Below are 22601 nucleotides of genomic sequence, written 5' to 3'. Positions count from 1 at the left end.
AATGTTTCTATCATATCCCCCATGTCTCGTCTTTCCTCCAAGCTATACATGTTAAGATCCTTTAACCTTTCCTGGTAAGTTTTATCCTGCAATCCATGAACCAGTTTAGTAGCCCTTCTCTGAACTCTCTCTAAGGTATCAATATCCTTCTGGAGATACATAAGTCGTTATTAAAGTCTATGGGAATTGTTACAGACAAATCAATTAAAAAGTGTTTTTCTAACAGAATGGAATCCTTATATTTAATAAGGAATTACATTTAGGTCATTATTGATTATCTACAGTAAGCAAATCATAATATTGTATTTACATTTAGATGAAGAAAAAAAATCAGCTCTGAGCACAATAATGCTTTTAAATAAACCTACTGTTTCACCTGGAGGTCCTAGAGGCCCAAACACTGTGCTGTCCTCCCCTGGGGAACCCTGTAACAAAGAAATCATCAACTGTTGTACTCGTGATTACAGTGAATTCACAATCAATCTCAGAAATAGAAAAGACCTGAACAACATAAATCAGGTTTATTAGATTAATTTTATTTCACAAAGTGCTGCAATATAGCCTAAGGAACACACAAGGAGGCTCACCTTCATTCAGGAGGCCTCTGAGACAGTAGGAGAATGGCTGGGTTTACAGCACACTCCTACACTGTGTGAAATCCAGTCAGACACTGTCTGCACAAATGCACCTCTCTTTAGTTCTTTCTTATATACCTTGGCACTGAAAGGTCTGTTCCAGCCAATTCCTACCCGTATAGTGTAGAATGCTGAGTTACAGAGACAAGGTATAATTTGGAGGAAATATGGAACAAAACCAATATTGTAAAATCCTGTAGGGGGGGGGGTCTTAAAATAGTGACAGACCCAGTCAGTCCAGGTCCTGTGTACTGCTAATGATTCACAGTCAGTAATGTATAATGGGGAGGTCTTGTAGGGTCTTCCCTAGAGTGTCTTTTTGCTCTCCTGTATCTATATCACAGGGGACTAGACGACCGAGATGCTTTCAGATTGTCCACTACTACCTGGTGAGAAAAGTCTAGACTGCTGACCTGCTCAGGAGAGATAAACCTGCGTCTATCATACGGTTTCCATGCTTTAGCCAGAAATTTCTGGGCACGACAAGCGAGGGAAGGGACGACCTAAATAAAAACTGCACCAAGGACAAAGCTTTACATCAAAAAAGACCTTTAAATACTTTAAAATGGCACAGATAGCCCAACTGAGGAAAAAAATAAATAAAATAACTTCTAATGTTTCCTGCTTTTGCATGTGTGACAAACTCACTATTTCCCTGTGTTCAAGACATTTCATTGCTATTATTAGTATATTATGTTTCACGAACCCCATTAATGTGTCCCATTAATGAGACACTGCTATCTAGGTATGCGGTAACTCCTGAGGCATACCGAAGAAAATTTCAAAGACTCAGGAAAGGGGGGAGAGATTCATATGCCGAATGGGCATTTTGCATGCACCACACTGCCCAAAATTGGATGCAAGGATGCCAGGAGTCCACATTAACGGATGCTCTACAGCTAATATTGTTGGAGCAGTTTGTCAACCATGCCTCACTAGAGGTCCGAGATTGGTTCCAATGGGAGAAGATTCTATTGTACAGGGTGTCCGGAGGAACCGGGATAGGAGCGGCCCAAGTACAGAAAAGGCAGCTAATAGTACCCTGGAAATATTGCGCTGAACTGTTAAAAATCAGCCATGATTAGTAGGCCACTTAGGCATAAGGAAAACTAAGGACCGGTTTACTCAGGCATTCTTTTGGTCCGGAGTCACCCGGGACTTACAACAGTATTGTCAGGACATGCAATGTATGTCAGAGAATAGGAGAAAGAGGTGACCACGCCAAAGCTAAACTCAGGCCACTTCCCATAGTAGCGGCCACTTCTACTGAGTAGCGGTAGATCTCGTAGGGCCCCTGAGTAAGCCTAGTCCCTTGGGAAAGAAGTACATTCTGATTGTGATGGACTATGCTACTCGGTACCCCAAAGTAGTAGCGCTCTCAAACATCCACGCAGAGACCGTAGCTGAAGCCTTGGTCCAGGTCTTCACTCGGGTAGGATTTCCTCGGGAAATAGTATCCGATCAAGGGACCCAGGTTACAGCAGCCATTACCCAACAGCTCTGGCAGAGCTGCAGAGTGAAACCCATATTAAGCTCTCCCTACCACCCCCAGACGAACAGTCTCTGTGAGCTGTTCAATGGCACCCTTAAACAGATGCTACGAACCTTCACAGATTCCTGTTGAAACTGGGAAAAGTTTCTTCCCCATCTTTTGTTCGTCTACAGGGAAGTTCCCCAGTAGTCAACCGGATTCTCCCTTTTTGAACTGTTGTATGGGCGGAGATTCCGGGGAGCCCTGGACCTTGTCTGAGAACATTGGGAGAGAGATATGGGAGAGGCAGGTACCCCTATAGTGCCATATATCCTGGAGCTGCGGGACTGGCTGAAGGCTCTAACTGAGTCAGTTCGAGAGAACTTGCGGGCAGCCCAGCAGCGCCAGAATCGTTGGTAGACCAGGGGGCTACATATCATATTTTGGAACCTGGACAAAAAGTTTTCTTCCTTAGACCCACCAAAGCAGAAACTCCAGGCAGCCTGGTAGGGTCCTTTCAGGGTAGTAGAGGGTAGTAAAGAGGATCAGCGACACCACATATATATCCTCAGATGAGGGGATTAGAAGATCCTTTCATGTGAACATGTTCACTATGCGCCCCAGCTTTCGAAGACAGTGAAAGCCTTCCCTTACCCGATTTGCTCCCCGCCATCACAGCAAGTGTAGTGGAGCAAGTCAGTCTGGGGAACCGAATGAAGTCCCTCTGAGAGACAACTTACCTCCCAACTGTTAGGGGAATTTGGCAAAATGTTTTCTGCTCTACCAGGGTACACAAAGCTGACAGTATGCCGAATGGAAACCCAGGTCAGATACCTCTTTGTCAGCAACCATATTGCATTCCAGAAGCCGTTAGGGAGAGCTGCAAAGAAATCCAGGAGCTGTTAGAACGAGGGGTGATAGAACCCTTCCAGATTCCTTGGGCTTCCCCGGTAGTTCTGGTGCCTAAGCGGGACGGTACAACACGCTTCTGCTTGACTACTGCAAGCTCAACTACCAATCTGTTACAGACGCCTACCCCATGCCCAGAGTAGATGAGCTGTTAGACCGTATGGCAGGAGGGAATTACTTGACCACTATAGACTTGTACAAGGGGTATTGGCAGATCCCCCTGAAGCTTGAAGCCATTCCTAAGTCGGCATTCGTCACCCCATTTGGCCTATACCAGTTGAAGGTTATGCCATTTGGGATGAAGAATGCTCCCACCACTTTTCAGTGGATGGCTGATCGGCTCTTGGAGGAATTTCAGGATTTTGTGTGTGCCTATCTGTATGATATTGCTATATTCAGCACATGGGAAACCCACCTTGAGCACATATCTGTAGTGTTTAACAGAATTTGAGCCGCTGGTCTAACCTTAAAACCAGACAAATGCCATGTAGGGATGGCAGAGGTCCAGTACCTTAGGCACATAGTGGGTTCATGTAAGCAGCGCCCTGAGCCAGCCAAGATTGAGGCAGTAGCCCAGTGGCCCCAACCCCGTACCAAAACCCAGGCAAAGGCATTTCTGGGAAAGGACGGATATTACCAGAAGTTTGTCCCTGATTACAGCATGATAGCTAAGCCCCTTACTGACCTCACTAAAAAGTCCCTACCCAGACAGATCATATGGCCCCCAGAGTGTGAGGAATCCTTCCAGAGGCTAAAAGCTGCATTAAGTGAGGCACCTGTATTGGCTGCACCTGACCACACTAAATGATTTCTCATTCATACAGACGCCTCAATGTTTGGACTGGGAGCCGTATTAAGCCAGATGGGGGAAGATGGCATGGAACATCCGGTGAACATTTTTACATCAGGAAGTCAGCTATGTCTATGTGGACAAGGAGTGTTTAGCCCTAGTCTGGGCACTAAAACATGACAGCCTTATTTGTATGGATACTCCTTCATGATCATGACTGACCACAACCCCCTAATTTAGCTCAACCGAGTGACTGGAGACAACCCTGGGCTTTTAAAATGGTGCCTGGCACTGCAACCTTACAACTTCACTATGCAGTACAGGCCGGGATAGCAGAATGCCAATGCTTTGTGTTGACAAACCGAACTGGAAAAATAGCTCTCTCTTGTCCAGACATCCCCAAACCAACCCGTTAGGGTCTGAGCGGGTATGCCGTTCCATGGAACTGGAGACCAACTCCTTATTTTCCCTGTGTTCAAGATATTTCCCTGCTAATTTTTATATATTATGTTCCCCGATCCCCATTCACGTTTCCCCAGTTTGGGAGCTGCAATCTACCGAACACCGACCACCCCCTGGCTCATTAACTACAAACTAACGACAATTCGTATAACCAAACAACATGTGCTGGGGAAAACGGCAGACATCTTGTTGCATGAACGCAGGCAGCTTCACTTGGTCGAGTGCATGGAACTCAAAGTTGGATACATCCTTGTGCAAACCTTGTTGATCTTGCGTTGACGCCTGCTTCTTTTCCCAACAAGACAGGAGAGCGCTGTTTGGTAGGATTGTTCACACGAACTAGGCGAACAATCGCTACCTATGAGCCAGGGGAACCGTTCGAATTTCATTCATTTCTGAACTCCCGAAAGTGACCGACCGCTACCACTATTTCTCTGGAACCAATCTGGGCAGACGCCACGTGTGCGGTTGGTCTAAACTTTACCCCGGTGGTGATTTGACTGTGTTTGTGGGATCTGAGCGCTATTTGGATATGTTGGGCACTCAGATCCAGGATATCCAGGGAAATAATGGTTCAGATCTATGTTATGTGTATTTTTTATGTTTTTTTGTTAATATTTTGCAACTCTAGTGCCTGGGAGATAATTAGATTAAGCAATAGTTCTCAGGGGAGCCTGGGCGGGCTTACTGTACAAGTCATTGAAAACCTCATGCTGGGGGTCTGTGTATATAAGCTGGCCACTGGCCATAATAAAAATTTACCTTTCATCAAGTCTTGGCTGATGTTTGGGTATACCAGAGCTATAATCACTGCTTTACCTTGGGACTCGGGAGATTTACAACAGATATACTCAGTTGGAGTATAGGGGATCCGTTGCAGCATGTATTTAATCATACATACTGATGCACAAATGCATGAAACACAGTATGTAAAAAAAATGTAAAGCAGGCCCAAATTGATAATTGGGAAAACAAGATGCAGGGCCAACGCTCAGTGAACGTGGCCCAATTAAGGAACCAAATCTTTTCATGGGCAAGTGGGGAGATCTCAATCTGTGGCCCAGCACATACATAAGCTGAGCGACGCAGGGATCTGTTCCCGCGAGCTTTGGTCACTGAGAGATTTACTGTGGGTTACCATGGCAACGCTCTCAATAATGCCGGTGCTCCCATCAGCCAGAGAGGGCACTCAGGATGTCTGTTATAGATATGTATATGGGTGAATTACCATTCGTTCTTTTTAACTCATGAGACATCCATACCCAATATGAACAGGAACATAGAAAATGTAATATTCTACAATGTCCCCCTTCCCTTAGCCAAAGGTAGCAAAATTAAGGGGGGAATAAATATGTATTTTTTTTATTATTATTTAATTTTGAAATATAATTTATGTGTGTACACTACACCCTCTTGACACACAAACACTATTTACCGCTCCAATACACACACACACACACACACACACAGTACCACCCCTGTACATACACATACTACAGTCTCTATACACACACACAGCAGCCCCTAAACAAACACACAACCTTGTCCACATAAACTACAGCCCCTATACATAAACATGCACACTACTTTGCCCATACACAAATGCACACACTACAGCCCCTATACACACAGCACACCCTCTTAAAATACTACACCCCATAGACAAATGCACACGCATGCTCTCTCTCTCTCCACAACTCCCAGACAGACAGACACACAATCTCTACAGCCCCCTGACGCACACACATTACAGCCACTGGACACTACAGTTCCTAGCCACATGTAGTACAGCACAAACCAACTGCTTTACACACACTACACTGCAAACAATCACCTAAACAATCTCCTCCATACACACTTGTAGTTACCAGCAATTACGTGAGAGTGTGTGATTAAATTTGCATGGGCTATTTAAAACAAAAGGCATTGCTCCCATGCGGGAGCTCTCCAGCAGGGCTCTGTGCATGAGATGCCCTGGAGGGACAGCAAACTAAAAAGTCCACTTTGAGGTGGTGTGCGCATCATTATCACAGCATTACATGCCATGGTCCCCACCCCTCCTACTGGGTGCTCAAATACCTGGGACAAATGTTTTCTGCCTATTTTAAAGCTGCAGAGTGGAATCGCAAGTGATCTGAAGTTTGGTCCTTGTGCGGTTTGTATTTGGCAATGAGCACTGACTGTTGTGGACCCAGCATTGGCAGAATCAGAAGCCTAACGAGATGTGCCTGATGACAAACCACCACCTTCAAAATTACTGTATGACGGTGTGTTTAGTGTGGTAATGTGTCCTACTATTTATTAGGGCAGTGACGACAATCTCTTGCCTCGTCTGCAATAAAAAAATCCTCTGGGATGTTGCTACGTTTGATATATTCATAGTCATCAGCAGGTGCTTAATTTTCTTCTGCTCCCAAGTTGTTTGCGGTTTGTTGGGGTATAGCGGCAGCCATTTCACGTCAAAGGATGAGGGGGCCAGATACGCCTGACTGATGATCACACTTCTCAAAGCGTGCTTAAATGTATATCTACTCCTGAAGTTAACTGGATGACCCCTGCAATGTCTGCCCTCAGTGGGCATTCACACCAGGCTGACCTGCCAGTAATCTGAATGGACATTTCCGAGCGAGTCTGACTCCCTTTGGGCGGAGTCAGAGAAGCGATTGCATCACAGGTTCGCCCCATTTATCCTGCTCCCACCGCCGTCCTGATTCCCGCGTGTTGGAGTGAACAACTTTCCTTAATGGCTGCCAAGCTCCTGACAGCAAAACACTGTTTAATGTAAATACAAGGTTTACAAAATGAGTTGATACAATTTATAATCCGTATGGTCTTGTTCTCCGTCTCTCTTATTCAGGCCAGCTATGTCCACTTCTATCACACCTGAACTAACTACCTGTTTGTTATAAATAACATTGAAAACTGAAATACCTTTTCTCCTTTTGGTCCTGGTGTTCCTGCAGGTCCTGCTGACCCTTGATGACCCTAAACACAAAAATGTTTAGAAAAGAACATTTAGAAAAGCACGTTAAGGAAAACCTGTTTTGTTTTTAAGAGTTCTGATACAGATAATAGGTAGGTTTAATTAAAATGGAATAGATATACAGAGTCTGTGTTCGTGTAATAACCTAAAGAAAAACAAAGCCCATGTCAGCCCTGGCAGGTAGCTACCCTGCACACATTATGTACATATACTGTGAGGGGAAAAAAGGATTTGATCCCCTGCTTTTTTGGAACGTTTGCCCACTAACAAAGAATTGAACAGTCTATAATTTTAATGGTAGGTGTATTTTAACAGTGAGAGACAGAATAACAAAAAAAAAAATCCAGAAAAACGCATGTCAGAAAAGTTATAAATTGATTTACATGTCAATGAGAGAAATAAGTATATGACCCCTTGGACTTAGTACTTGGTGGCAAAACCCTTGTTGGCAATCACAGAGGTCAGACGTTTCTTGTAGTTGGCCACCAGGCTTGCACAAATCTTAGGAGGGATTTTGTCCCACTCCTTTTTGCAGATTCTCTCCAAGTTATTAAGGTTTTCGAGACTGCCTTTTGGCAACTTGAACCTTTAGCTCCCTCCACATAATTTCTATTGGATTAAGGTCTGGAGACTGGCTAGGCCACTCCAGGACCTTAATGTGCTTCTTCCTGAGCCACTCCTTTGTTGCCTTGGGTCATTGTCATGCTGGAATACCCATTCATAACCCATTTTCAATGCCCTGGCTGAAGGAAGGAGGTTCTTACCCAAGATTTGATGGTATATGGGTGTCACATCATGCTCTGTTCTGGTCTTGGCTTCTGGTATCCAGTACTCTTTTTACAATTCTTGTTTAGTTTTCTGGTTTTCTTTATGCTGGGTTTTCTGGGTTCATTCCTGTATTCCGTTCATGGAATTCCCAGTCTCTTGGATTCCTTTAAATGTTTGGTTTTTGTTGCCACACCCGTTCCTTCCCATTAATCCTTTTTGTTTCAGTTGGTTCCTGCAGGTAGTTGTTCCAAGTCCTCTGCCCCTTTCTTGCAGGTAAGTGCTGTGTGTGTTTTATTATTCTTTATTTAGTAATGCATATCTAGGCAGATAGGAACCCACCGTAATTGGAGTACTTTGACGCAGTGGTGGGCTGCATAAATCTTGGCAATTTATGTATGTCTAAATCTCCAATGTTTTTTCATATATAGTACTTAGTTATGTCTTGGTTATGTTTTGCCTTGCATCTCTGGTCTTGTTTTATTTTGTCTTGTATTCCCAGTTCATGTACAGTCCTGTCCTGCCCTTTTCATGTTTTCCTCATGTCTTGTGTACATGTTCTGGGTTCTGCTTTCTGTCCTGCTCTGGTTATGGGTTCTTTTTTTTTTAATTCTTTATTTTTTGCTGTGTCAAAGAGAAATACAAGCATGCCTGAGGTGCCCCAAAGGTAATCCCCATGCGTTCATGATGTTTAACATAATGAGGCAAATGACTAACATGCACAATTTTATACATGTATAGGTATAAGTAGTTGTGCCTTTAAAGTTTCGGTGTTAGAGGTAGGTAAACATGCAGCAAACAGAAACAAGCATAGCAGTAATCACATTTTAGACATAGTAGGTTATGTGAGAGAGGCAATTTATGCTAAACAAAATGGCATGGCTGGTCTTTGCATGAAAAAACTGAGGAAAGCATGCCACTATGATTAGAGAACCCTGGGCCCCCGAACAGAGACTCTCATCCCAGTGATAAGGTGACCCTGATAATTACTACTCCGGAGTCAGAGAGGAGGTGGCCCCAGTCCCTATGCAGAAAGCAGCCAACTCCCATCACTGGCAGGATACAGTCCTTCGCCTCACAGTTTCCTCTGATGCTGTGGTAGGGTTTATCAGGTGGTGTCAGCCGTTCGCGGTTGGGAGCTGGATATAGGCGGGGACTTCGTAGGGATCCGCCGCTGTCGGGTGTGTGTCTCGGCATTGTGGGTCTGTCCCTGCTTGTAGCTTGAGTGCCTCAGGAGCTGCTCCACCCTTCTGTTGATCTCTGCACACGGTCCGCAGTGTCGATTGAAAGCACCCCAGCCCGGGTCTCGGGATAGAGGAGTCGCTCAGGTGATATCTCCAAGAGTTGCCCGCTGTGAGCGCCAAGAGCCCTGGGGGGGGGCACCTTCTCCACAGTGCCGGTCAGGTTCAGCCGCCATCTTGAAGATTAGGCGAGGTCTCCGCTCTGAGTAGGGCCACAGGGTAGGCCGGGATGACCCCCACCGGCCAAAAGAGTGGGGAAACGGGGCCATCACCCCATTGTATTAGGGGACCCCCATGTTGCTGTCAAGTAGGATAGCAGGGTGGTGGCCATCCACCCTACTCACCACCTGGGTAGGCTTGGCTAGGCCTCGGGCAGGGAAACCAGTTTTCTCCCCTAAAGCGGCCAAGAGTCGAGTCGCTGGCTGATCTTCAGAGCCCGCACCTCGTAGTGTTGTTGCCTGCCGTGTTTTAGCGCCAGAAATTGCGTTTTCAAGGCTAAATTCCCTGTAGTCAGCAGGAGCTAGAGTACCATGCGTCTACTCTGCATGACGCCCCCCGGTTCTGGGTTCTTTGGTGTCTACTCTAGTCTTGCCTTGTTTCTGTACTGGATACATGTCTGCTGCAGAGCCTCCCTATCCAGTTCCTGGGAGGTCTGCATATTATCAAGCTCCTAGCTCTTGGGATCCGCAGAAGCTGCATCAGGGCCTTGGTATGTGGCTGCACAAACGCTGGTGCTCAACACCAGGGGGCATGTGGTTACCCTGCACCAGGCCCTGATAGTCTATTTCCACACTGAGACTCCCATCATCATCAGGCACTCAGGGGTCCCGGTCTCCGAACCGCCACCCATGACAATGGGCCCGTCCATTGTCCCTTTGATGTGGCGCAGTTGTACTTTCCCAGAAAAACACCCCCAAAGCATAATGTTTCCACCTCCATGTTTGATGGTGGGGATTGTTTTCTTGAGGTCATAGCCAGCATTCCTCCTCCTCCAAACACGGCGAGTTAAGTTGATGCCAAAGAGCTTGATTTTGGTTTCATCGGACCACTTTCACCCAGTTCTCCTCTGAATCATTCAGATGTTCATTGGCAAACTTTAGACGGGCCTGTACGTGTGCTTTCTTGAGCAGGGGGACCTTGCGGGTGCTGCCAGTGGCGTACATACCAGGGTCGCAGGGGTCGCGGCTGCGACCGGGCCCGGCCCACTAGGTGGCCCGGCCGCCCCTGCGACCCGGTATGTACGCCACTGGGCCAGCCTCTTCTCCTGGGGGGCCCAGGAGCCGGCCACCTCCGGGCCCCCCGAGGCTGGCCCTGCTTACACCCGGCAGACAGGCAGGCTGGTGCGCGAGGGAGCACTCTCCCCTGAGTGCTTCCTCTTCAGCTCCCTCGCGCACCGCACTGATACCGGAGCCGGAAGATGACGTCATCTTCCGGCGCCGGTATCAGTACGCGGCGCGCGAGGGAGCTGAAGAGGAAGCACTCAGGGGAGAGTGCTCCCTCGCGCACCGGCCAGCCTGCCTGCCCGCCCGCCCAGTGACCGGCCGCCCCAGGAGCCCAGCAGTACCACTGGACCCCAGGGAATCCCCTCAGCACTCCAAAAGGTAAGGAGGCTGGGGGGATTAAATTTAAAAAAAAAATGTGTTAGTGTTACTGTGAGTGTTAGTGTGTGTGTTAGTGATACTTTGAGTGTTAGTGTGTATGTTAGTGTTACTGTGAGTGTTAGTGTGTGTGTTAGTGTGTGTGTTAGTGTTGCTGTGAGTGTTGCTGTGAGTGTTAGTGTTTGTGTTAGTGTGTGTGTTAGTGTGTGTGTTAGTGTTACTGTGTTAGTGTGTGTGTTAGTGTGTGTGTTAGTGTTACTGTGTTAGTGTTAGTGTGTGTGTTAGTGTTACTGTGAGTGTTAGTGTGTGTGTTAGTGTTGCTGTGAGTGTTGCTGTGAGTGAACTTATCAGTCAACATGCGAGGAGGTCTCGGGAGCCTGCTTACATGATAAACAGTTAACGAATGGTTTAACTACAAAAATCTTCAAACTGGCACCTCATTCCTCTGCACCTACACATCTGCTCAATGTCCGTGGCTTCAATCAGAAAGCTTTGGACCAGGCATTGTTGATAGCCTATTAAGTTGTTATGGTGCAGAATTGGTCTTTTAAATAAAACAATTTTTTTTGTCAATCTTGATTTTTGAAGTGCAGAGGTACGTACATAAAACAATACTTATGTATGGCATGACAGGTATTGTAAATGCGAAAAATAAGAAGTCAAGTTATACTGCACTTTTTTTTGTCAGAAAATGTTACATAAAATAGTAGCATGATTCAATATTTTTAAAGAAAAAAATAAGTAATTTAAAAAGCTAGAATATATGACTTAATGAGTTACTTTCTGAAAAATACAGGACAAAAGCTCAGAGGAATGTTAAACTTGCTAGCTAATGTGTCAAAGTTTAAAACCACTGGAACTAAGCACTTCTGAATGTCGTTGCCCCATTGTAAGATTAACTATAGAACAGATAGGGTATCGACAGTGGTAATAGTTTCAGGCAAGTCACCATCATCCAATGCCCAGTGCTGGGAGGCAACTGAAACCAGCAGTAGTCAGACTGGGACTCCAGCTTCAGGCCTGTTAGGGCCAGCATCGCTAGTCCACGGATTTGGGAGCCCTTTGGGATCAGGTCCTTCCCCATGACGGGGTTAGCAGAGGGTCGAGATGGTGGGCGCCTTTAAAGGTGGGCGATCCTCCGCTTATGTGGCAGATGCCTGGAGGCTATGCCTCAGTGGGCTCTCGGCCTAGGTAGACGGACTACAGAGTGTAGAGGCGCTTGTGCGGTGTGAAAGCCTCCGTCCAGGCAGCTCTCCCACCTCAGTTACCCCTAATTACCCAGGTAGGCTAGCTTGTGCATGGGCTGCAGCTTTAGTCAGAAGTCCTTGAACATCACATTCAGCCTCTGCAGGATCGATTCCAAGGAGTCAGTGAGGCTTGAGAGGTGGAGGCATGCTCCACTCATTGGATGATATCACGATTTGCCCCTGGAGGGTAGGCGGGGAGGGGTTAGCGATGTATGCAGGGCCGGATTAAGAGCCCAGTGGGCCTGGTGCTGATAATTATGATGGGCCTAATTACAAAATCTTATTGACCAAAAACACTAAAACAGTCCTACCTCCTAAGCGTCATGTATCTGATGGAGATGATGCTGTAGGGAAACTCATAGGATGCAACTATGAGAAAACACATACCCTTTGCTAATCTCATGCTTTCATCTTTCAAGTAAACCCATACCCCCTAACAGCAGTGTCCAGTAAAGCAGGAAGTCTATGGATGCGGTAAAAGGGTGGGCTACTGACACAAATCACATAACCAGAACGTCCTGAAGGGCGAACATACACAAAAAGGGGGAATGTCTGTGTCCCTATGTCTCCCAGTCCCTTAGTGTTTGTGTCCTCATGTCTCCCAGTGTCCCCATGTCACTAGGGGACATTGAGAGACATTGGGACACTGGGAGACATGGGGACACAGATACTAGGGAACACTGGGAAATCTGAGACTCTTGGGGACACTGGGTGACAGACACGAGGGGACACAGGGAGACATGGGGCACTGAGATACTGTGATATATAGGGGACACTGGAGACTTGATAAAAACCTGGGTACAGGTCAAAATGTTGTGGTGTCCAATAAACCTGCTTAAAGCTATCACAGTGAGTGCCTGAGATTTTTTTCTTTTATACTAGGGGACACTGAGACACTACGGGCACAGAGACACTACGGGCACAGAGACACTACGGGCACAGAGACACTATGGGCACTTAGAGACATGGGGCACTGAGACACTGATACATAGGGGACACTGATACATAGGGGACATTGGAGACTTGATAAAGACCTGGGTACAGGTCGAAACGTTGCGGTGTCCAATAAACCTGCCTAAATCTATCACATTGAGTGCCTGAGATTTTTTCTTTTATACTAGGGGACACTGAGACACTAGGAGACATGGGGACACAGAGACATTGGGAGACTAGGGGACTTTGGGAGTCTAGGGAACACTGAGACACTAGGGACACTGGCACACTACAGACACTGAGAGACACCAGGGACACATGGCGATACTGAGATACTAGGGACACTGGCTGGGAGACATGGGAACACTGCCATGTCTCCTATGTCTCAGTCGCCCAGTGTCCCCATGTCTCCCTGTGTCTCCATGCCTCTCAGTGTCCCCATGTCGCCCAGTGTCCCCTAGTGTTTGTATCCCCATGTCTCCCAGTGTCCCTTAGAGTCTGTGTCCTCATGTCTCCATGTGTCCTGATATCACTAGGACACTAGGGGACACTTAGAGACATGGGGACACTGGGAGACATGGGGACACAGACTAGGGGCCACTGGGAGACATGGGGCCACTGTGTCCCTAGTGTCTCAGGGTCATGGGCATCCGAATGGGGGGTAAAGGGGGTACTTGGCCCCCCCGGATTTTTCAGCTTGTGCTGCTATTTTTCGTTTTAGTGTGAGAATACAGTGCAATACCAGCGCTGGCCAGTAGGTGGCGCTGTGAATGGAGAAAGGCAGGAAGCTACAGCTTATCCCTGCCTCTCTCTCATGACTGAAACCGCAGGGGAGCAGCACAGAGGCACCCTACAGAGCAGATAAGTGAGGGATGGGGGGTGGGGGAGACCGCATAGAGGAAGGTAAAGTAGAAGGAGCAGAAAGGTTCTGCAAGGGGCAGGAGGGGCCAGCAAGGAATAGAAAGGGGCAGCAAGAAGCAGGAAGGGGTCGAAAGGTTTTCAAGGAGCAGGAGGGTAAAGTAGAAGGAGCAGCGAGGAGCAGGAGGGGTCAGCAAGGAGCAGAAAGGGTCTGCAAGAGGCAGGAGGGGTCAGCAAGGAATAGGAAGGGGCAGCAGGAAGGGGTAGGGACGGTCTGCAAGGAGTAGGAAGGGTCTGCAAGGAGCAAGAGGGGTCAGCAAGGAGTAGGAAGAGGCAGCAAGGAGTAGGAAGAGGCAGCAAGGAGCAGGAAGGGGCAGCAAGGAGCAGGAAGGGGCAGCAAGGAGCAGGAAGGGACAGCAAGGAGCAGGATGGGACAGCAAGGAGCAGGAAGGGGCAGCAAGGAGCAGGAAGGGGCAGCAAGGAGTAGGAAGAGGCAGCAAGGAGTAGGAAGAGGGAGCAGGAAGGGGCAGCAAGGAGCAGGAAGGGGCAGGAAGAATCAGAAGGAACAGAAAGGATCAGCAAGGGGCTGCAAGAAGCTGGAAGGGGCAGAAAGAAGCAGGAAGGGCAGTAAGAAGCAGGAAGGGTATGCAAGAAGCAGGAAGGGCCATCAAGAAGCAGGAAGGGCCATCAAGGAGCAGAAAGGGATCAGAAAGAGAGCAGAAGGGCGCAAAATAAGCAGAAAGTAGCAGAAAGGTAAAGGAGCAGAAGGAGCCTCAGAAGGCAAAGAAGACTGTGTCAAATGAAGGAGAAGAAAATGAGATTGGAGCACTTCATTCTGGACACCACATCATTAGGCGTTGGTACCTGGGCCTGGCAGGGAAACTTTGGACCTTCTCATCTCCCCAGGTAAAAACAAACAATATCAGTGTTAATGTGTTCACTTTTATTTACTGAGTGTCAGGAAACACAGAGGGCCGCTGGGTAGGGGTGCCGCTGATTGGCTAGATGGGTCAGCTAGCACTCTAAGCCAATCAGTAGCTCCCCATTCATAAAAACGTAAAACATTTTTATGAATCGGGAACTAGCGATTGGCTTAGAGGGTCAGCTGACCACTCTAGCCAATCTGCAGCACCCATGCCTGACGTCAATCTGCACTTCCTGACACTCTGTTTCAGAAGTTGAATACCACTGAGCGACCTGGAGATCTGGAGCTGAAGGAAGCCTTTGGGGGTAAACCATTTGAGAGCGGTTTAACCCCTTCAAAGAAAGAGCACCCAGGGGCCTCCTTGCATCACATCATTTTCATTTAGATAAAGTTGTTATGGTGACCAGAATGTTCCTGTAATTTGATGAAAGGAACACTATAGTGTAAGGAATACAAACATATATTCCTGACACCATAGTTGTGAAAACGCTATTCACCCTGGCTTTATGTGAAAATGACTATGCTCCTTCCCTTTCATGACACTGTCAAAAAGGGGCCAAGCATGGATGTCATTACAATTATGTCCCCCCTCCCCCCCGGAAAAATTTCTGCGGACGTCCATGCTCAGGGTCCCCATGTTACCCAGTGTCCCAATGTCTCAGCGTCCCCATGTCTCGGAGCTGCTGTCTGGACTCTCTGTGCAGAACTGGTCCCCGCGGATCAGTGAGTAGAGAGAGGCAGGGAGGGAGATGCCGTAACTTCTTATCACTGCCTCTCTCCACACAAACAGCGACCCCTACTGGCCGGCGCTGGTATTGCAGAATAAACTATGTTTATACTGAGACAGACATTTGTATTGCCGGTATTACTGCAATACCGGCACCGGCTAGGCAGCCTCAAATACCTGAGAAATACTTCTGAGAAATACCTGACAACCCTAAGAAATACATGAGAAATACCTGGCAACCCTAAGAGTAGTGTGTAAAAAAAAAAAAAAAAAATGTAAAAAAAAAATTATTATTTTTTTTTTTTTTTTTTAAACCAATGGGCCTATTCCATGGGCCTGGGCCTGGAGCTGCAGCTCCATCAGCCCCTATGTTAATCCGGCCCTGGATGTATGCCGCGAGCAGGAGGGGGGAGAACGGCCACCTCTTCCCAGCATCAACACCAGCAGGTCGCGACAGTGCTCTCAGGGCTCCCTGGTGATTAGGAGTCAGAGTGAGGGCTTGTTTTGTTCCCCAGTGCAGTCCTGAGCTGGATAGTGCACTGTGGTGCTTGTAGCGGCTCAATGATCAGTGGTAAGCCCCAAAACCCGGCAAGTAGTGCGGGAATCTCTGCAGCATGCGTCCTGCCGGCTCAACGGTCGAGCCCCGCCCCCCTAAAACATACATTTTAACTCTTGCTAGCCTGAAGGGTGAATGCTATGTCACTATGCCAGATAGTGTCATTTTATTGGTTGCTAGAGTAGGACCTGCCACAAATGGGGCACTGACAATGAGGCAGGTTTATGCTGCAATTAAATCCCAATTATTTTTGCCTGGTGTTTTTTATTTTATTTATTATTATTTACATTTTTTGAGTTGGTGTTTAGTGGATCTTATATAAATTGGCCCCAACAGCATTCTATAATGTATGACTGACACACACACACACACACACACACACACCTGAACAGAGGGTCCACAACCTTTCAATACTACAGACATTTAGTATAATAGACCATTAGTTTAAAATTAAGATTTCCATTAAAGAAAAGCATGCTGACTGATGCCAGCCTCCCTCCCCCCAAGGTTCCATCCTGCCCCCAAACCAATAGAAAAATGAAATCAGAGCTCCAATGGAGAATAGGTTGCAATTGCCACTCCATGCTGTGGAGCTCTGTTATACTAAAACAAACCCACAATATGGAGCTCCTACACACCCACAATATGGAGCTCCTACACACCCACAATATGGAGCTCCTACACACCCACAATATGGAGCTCCTACACACCCACAATATCGAGCTTCTAGAAAAGAGGGACAGGGAGATTTAGGCTCAAAATGGGTACTGACCCTTCGAAATAGGGACACTTGGGAGGTATACACTATGATGTCACGCACGTCTCGTGATCAGCTATGGAAGAAACCAAGGTTTGCTTCTAACACCCAGCATACACGTTATCAATGAACTCTCATGGAAAAGTAACTCCTAATTCACTACAAGGCGAAAAAAGCAGACAGACCCTCCCACGCCAGGAAGAGACTCCACCAATCAGGAGCCTCTCTTATCAGCAAAGCTTTGTGAGACATTTATTTGGATCCCAAATCTGCTCATGACATTTAATGACAGACTGGTTACCGATCCACATGTGATATTCTCTGTGTGAACCTGCAGTAGCTGGCAAGTTAGTTTGAGCAGCAGTTGGTCAGACAACAATTGAGGGGGGGGGGGGGAATCAGGACAAAGATGGTCATGCATCATTAGCAATGCCCACAATAGGCAGACCTGCCAAGAAAAGGGGTGTCAGGTGGCACCCAGCCTTTAGGACCAAAATTGGGACTCTATCCTCCATTCACTTGTACAAAGCCATCTTCCAAGCCGACAATCACTTACACACTCAGCCATCATTGGGGGTAGGTAGAGAGCAGTTTTAGACCGCCATGCTGTTTATTGATTTCAGCAATCCACATTCAGTGCAGACAGACAGCAAGCTATTTATTCTGCTCTCTCTGTAACAGAGAACATGTCTGTTCACTCACTTCTACCATTTTCACTTTTGAATCAAATTGGACAAAAAAACAAGTTTTAAACAAATGTTAACAAAATGGCAAATGGAATCAAAACTTTGACCGCCAGTTTTGACGAATTGAAGTTTCCCAGGTCAGCTATGTTTGCATCAGGTTTCCACTCAGATTGAATTAATGGACATGTGGTATAAGCGTGTCTGAATTACATTTAAACATTTCTCATCCAGTCCCATTGGATTTAGAGGAACACTATAGCGCTAGGAAAACAAACATATTTCAACCGCTAGATCATTCTCCTCCCTATTGTAAACAGAGGGCCTTCTAGATGTAGTTAAAAAAAAAAAGAAAAATGTTTTTTACTTACCTGTGCCAAGACTTACTCGGAGGTCTGCCTGCTCCTCCTGTGGCTTCATCCAGCACGAATCTCTTCCAAGCGTCTTACCAAATCCAATGCATTTCATAGAGAAGCATTGGATCCAATGCAAAGTGTGAGAATGTCCAAATGACCAAGTCAAACTCAGTTTTGGGTGCGGAAGCGCCCTAGTCACGGTCAGATAGACAACCACTGGAGGTGTGTTTAACCCTGTAATTGGATCTACTAAATAGCAATGTTTTACATTGCAGCATAAAACTACAGGCCTGGTGCACCAAGACCATTTCATTGAGATACGCCACCGAGATTAACTGGTCTGGAGCTTTTGTGTCCATTTATTATCACAAACACACAATCCCTTCTTCACATAAATAGATTAAACTGTTATTTCTCTAATTTTAAAATATATACAGTTCTAGATGGGAAAACAATCTGTTCAACAGATATTGAGTGTTAGACGATAAACAGTTTAATCTTTTAGACGTCCTTCTGAAATAATTTTTTTTTAAAAACTTTATACATTTTTAACTTGCTTTTAAATGTTTACCACATTTATGGAAACAACAGATTTTTCAAAAATGATCGATATTTATTTAGAAAATGTTACTTTAGTCGGACTGAGCAGTCTTGGCGAATGCCTCCTAACATACACAAAGGTTAGCAGTAGTAGCGCTCCCTGCATGATCCGTCCTCAGGGGGCTGGTGTGCCTGATTGGCAAGCACCCTTCACATGCATTCATGACAGGTTGAACTGCCAGCAATTAGGGCAGGACCACCCTCTTTCCAAGTGAATGTGTCACTGGTCTCCCCCCTCTGGTAGGGTGGCCTAATACTTAGCACGTCAATGTTGCGATGTTGGGGGTCTACAGTTATCTGACAAAGTGCTGCTCAACCTAACTTGCGGCTGCTGTGATTTCTCTGTGTGAACCTGCAGTAGCTGGCAAGTTAGTTTGAGCAGCAGTTGGTCAGACAAAGTAAAGTAAAACTTTCTAAATAAATAAACATCGATCATTTTTTTTAAATCACTTTTTCAATAAATGTGGTAAACATTTAAAAACAAGTTAAAAGTTGATAGTTTTTTTATTTTTTTATTTCAGAAGGACGTCTAAAAGATTAAACTGTTTATCGTCTAACACTCAATATCTGTTGAACAGATTGTTTTCCCATCTAGAACTGTATATATTTTAAAATTAGAGAAATAACTGTTTAATCTATTTATGTGAAGAAGGAATCGTGTGTTTGTGATAATAAATGGACACAAAAGCTCCAGACCAGTTAAAGGGACACTATAGTCACCAGAACAACTACAGCTTATTGAATTAGTTCTGGTGAGTAGAATCATTCCCTTCAGGCTTTTTGCTGTAAACACTGTCTTTACAGCTTAGTGATAACTTCACTGGCCACTCCTCAGATGGCTGTTAGAGATCCTTCCTGGGTCATGGCTGCCTAAAATGCATCCAAACATTCAGTATCTCCTCCCTCTGCATGCAGACACTGAACTTTCCTCATAGAGATTCATTGATTCAATGTATCTCTATGAGGAGATGCTGATTGGCCAGGGCTGTGTTTGAATCATGCTGGCTCTGCCCCTGATCTGCCTCCTTGTCAGTCTCAGCCAATCCTATGGGGAAGCATTGTGATTGGATCAGACCACCACTTCTGATGTCAGCAGACTGCTTGTTTTTTTTTTTTAGGCAAACGGCATACAGATCCACAGCTTCAGGCTTGAATACAGTAAGATTTTGCTATTTTTAGGGAGGCATGAGGGGCCCAGGGGGGCTAGATGGTGGTTTTAACACTATAGGGTCAGGAATATATGTTTGTAGTGCTTAATCTCGGTGGCATATCTCAATGGTGCAGTTAAAGAAAGATAGATAGAAGGAAGTTTAATATCTTATAAGTGGACTGGTTGTGAGAGTAATTCCATTTAATGTCTTCTGATTTACCAATAGTGAGAGAAGTTCTGTAACTGGGATGTGGCTGTGAATGAATTAGACATAAACAATGGGAATCATTTCTTACCCCGTATCCGGGAATCCCAGGTTCTCCTTCCGGACCCATTAATCCTAAATTTCCCTATTAAGACACAAGTAAACACAAAGGATAGGATGAGGGAACACCTTGGATGCAAGGAGAGATAAATAAAGGTTATCCTGGTAATTTATACCAAATATCACAATATCCAAACTGACTTTAAACTGTCTTTTTTTGACAGAAATACCCTTCACAATTTGTTTCTTGTGTATAGAAACCAAAAATTCACACATTTTAACTAAAACCCCTCAAAAATGTACATTAATAAAAACATAGAAACTTTATTAAACAATGTCTATTATCCATTAATTATCCACCAGAAATGTTTAGATGCTTTATATCACCAACACTATTATCAATGATTACCTTTGTCTATAGAAACAAAACAAATGGTAAATCAGATCAGAAATGGCTTCCAGGGGGGGGGGCATTAAAGTGGAGGTGCAAAATTTAGCTGGGTGTGTTCGGATTGGGACTCCAGGGGGATAAGCAAAGCTTTGGTGGAGATTATTGTATTCAGTAACAATTGATACGTTGTTGCCACAGTAATACGAAGATCCCTTTGTAGAAAGGCAATAATGATATGAATATATCTAATAATTGTATTACATGATTACTGAAAGTTTCATCCTGCGAAAGCCTGGCAGTGACATTATATAGCACCACAAAACACAAACCATTATTCCTCTGGTTCCACGGGCCCCTTTCAGTCCGAATTCGCCTTGTACCCCTGGCTCCCCCACACCGCCCACAGCTCCGAATGGACCCATCTGTCCCTTCTCTCCCTATATGGAACATTAAAATAAAATCGTTATGCATTTCAATAAATGGGTAATCATGTCATTTTATAGAACGATGTGTGTCCATATAGCATTTATAATTCAGAATTATAAGAATGCTCATAAAATATTAACATCGCAAACTAAACCTAGAATTTCATCCCACATTGCCAAGTCATTAGGCGAGTAACATAGAAACATAGAATGTGACGGCAGATAAGAACCATTCGGCCCATCTAGTCTGCCCAGTTTTCTAAATACTTTCATTAGTCCCTGGCCTTATCTTATAGTTAGGATAGCCTTATGCCTATCCCACGCATGCTTAAACTCCTTTACTCCTTCACATTATTTGAAAGCAGACTCTATTAAGTAGACTCTTTCAAGTAGGAGTTATAAAACCAGGAGTTCAAACTAACTAGGGGTTTAAACTATCAAGGTAATTTTTAATTTTTAATTTTATATATAATTTTTATATATTTTTTTTTATTTTTAATTTATTTTTAATTTTATTTTTTATTATTTATATATATATATTTTTTTTTTATATATTTTTTTATTATTATTTATATATATATATATATATTTTTTTTTTTCTTTTCTTATCTGTATCTGGGGAAATGAGTGTTAGCAAGATTGTTAGTTTAACTCAATGCACATCTTGTTGCATGTATGGATGCCTGGATGTACCCATCCATGGTCCATACCTCTGTGATGGTTGTGTGCGAGTGGCTTCTCTGGAAGCTCAGATTGGAGATCTCGAGAAGCAAATCGCAACTTTGAGGGAGATCGACAATCTTGAGAGGAGTCTGCTGCTGACTGAGCAGAGTTTAGTGGGGACAGGTAGTGGAGAGGGAGGAGATATGACAGATGGGGAACAGGCATGTAGCTGGGTGACAGTGGGGCGAGGAAGCAGGGGGGGAGGGAAGAGGAAAGGGCTAGCTAGTCCTGATTTGGTGCAACCTAGCAGATTTGCCCGTTTGAGGGAAGATGTTGGGAGCATCAGCTCAGGAGTAGCTGTATTAGAGGAAGCTGTTACTTCTAACAGCCGAGCTAACAGCCCCCCTAGTACGGGTGGGAATCAAAATGTAAGGAAGGCAAGACAGGTTTTGGTGGTAGGGGACTCTATCATTAGGAGAGCAGATAGGGCAATCTGCCGCTCTGATCGGCTCAACCGGACAGTTTGCTGTCTCCCGGGTGTTCGGGTCCGGCATGTTGCTGATAGAGTGGATGGATTATTGGGAGGGGCTGGGGATGACCCAGCGGTCATGGTCCATGTTGGTACCAATGACAAAGTAAGAGGAAGATGGAAGGTCCTAAAGAATGATTTCAGGGAATTAGGTAGCAAACTTAAGAAAAGGACCTCCAAGGTGGTATTCTCTGAGATATTACCTGTGCCACGCGCTACAGTGGAAAGGCAGCGGGAGATTAGAGAGGTTAATGCGTGGCTGAAGTCTTGGTGCAGGAAGGAGGGTTTTGGGTTTTTAGAGCACTGGGCCGACTTTGCGATTGGGTACAACCTTTATAGTAGTGATGGATTGCACCTAAACGGGAGAGGGTCTGCAGTGCTGGGGGATAGGATGGCTAGAAGGTTGGAGGAGATTTTAAACTAGTAGTAGGGGGGGAGGTTCATAGCAATTTACAAAATGGAGATAGGACAGAAAGGAAATGGGCTTTAGCACAGTACAAGGAGGGTGGAGACGGGGGGAGGGGCAAGCTCAGAAAAGAGAAGCTATGTAATGTTGATAATTCACAAAATATACAAGTGATGCATGATATTAAATGTATGCTTACTAATGCAAGGAGCCTAAATAACAAAATTGGGGAACTAGAGGCATTAGCATACACTAAACAATATGATATAATAGGCA

The 22601-nt window shown here is 45.4% G+C and overlaps 1 protein-coding gene across 4 annotated transcripts in view; it reads right to left on the bottom strand.

Moving 5' to 3' along the window:
* The window catches only part of COL24A1 (collagen type XXIV alpha 1 chain), an 808926-nt gene that overhangs the window by 192881 nt on the left and 593444 nt on the right, over positions 1–22601 (bottom strand). For all 4 annotated transcript variants that reach the window (XM_063427613.1, XM_063427615.1, XM_063427616.1 and 1 more), the window contains 4 exons: positions 20632–20739; positions 19943–19996; positions 7199–7252; positions 369–425 (listed from right to left, as the gene is read on the bottom strand). In XM_063427613.1, coding sequence (XP_063283683.1) covers positions 369–425; positions 7199–7252; positions 19943–19996; positions 20632–20739 — 273 coding nt within the window. The remainder of the gene's footprint in view (positions 1–368; positions 426–7198; positions 7253–19942; positions 19997–20631; positions 20740–22601) is intronic.

The sequence above is a fragment of the Pelobates fuscus genome, chromosome 7 (genome assembly GCF_036172605.1).
Source record: "Pelobates fuscus isolate aPelFus1 chromosome 7, aPelFus1.pri, whole genome shotgun sequence".
Classification (NCBI taxonomy): domain Eukaryota; kingdom Metazoa; phylum Chordata; class Amphibia; order Anura; family Pelobatidae; genus Pelobates; species Pelobates fuscus.
The sequence above is the reverse complement of the archived record's forward strand: the minus strand, read 5'-3'. Positions and strand labels throughout refer to the sequence as shown.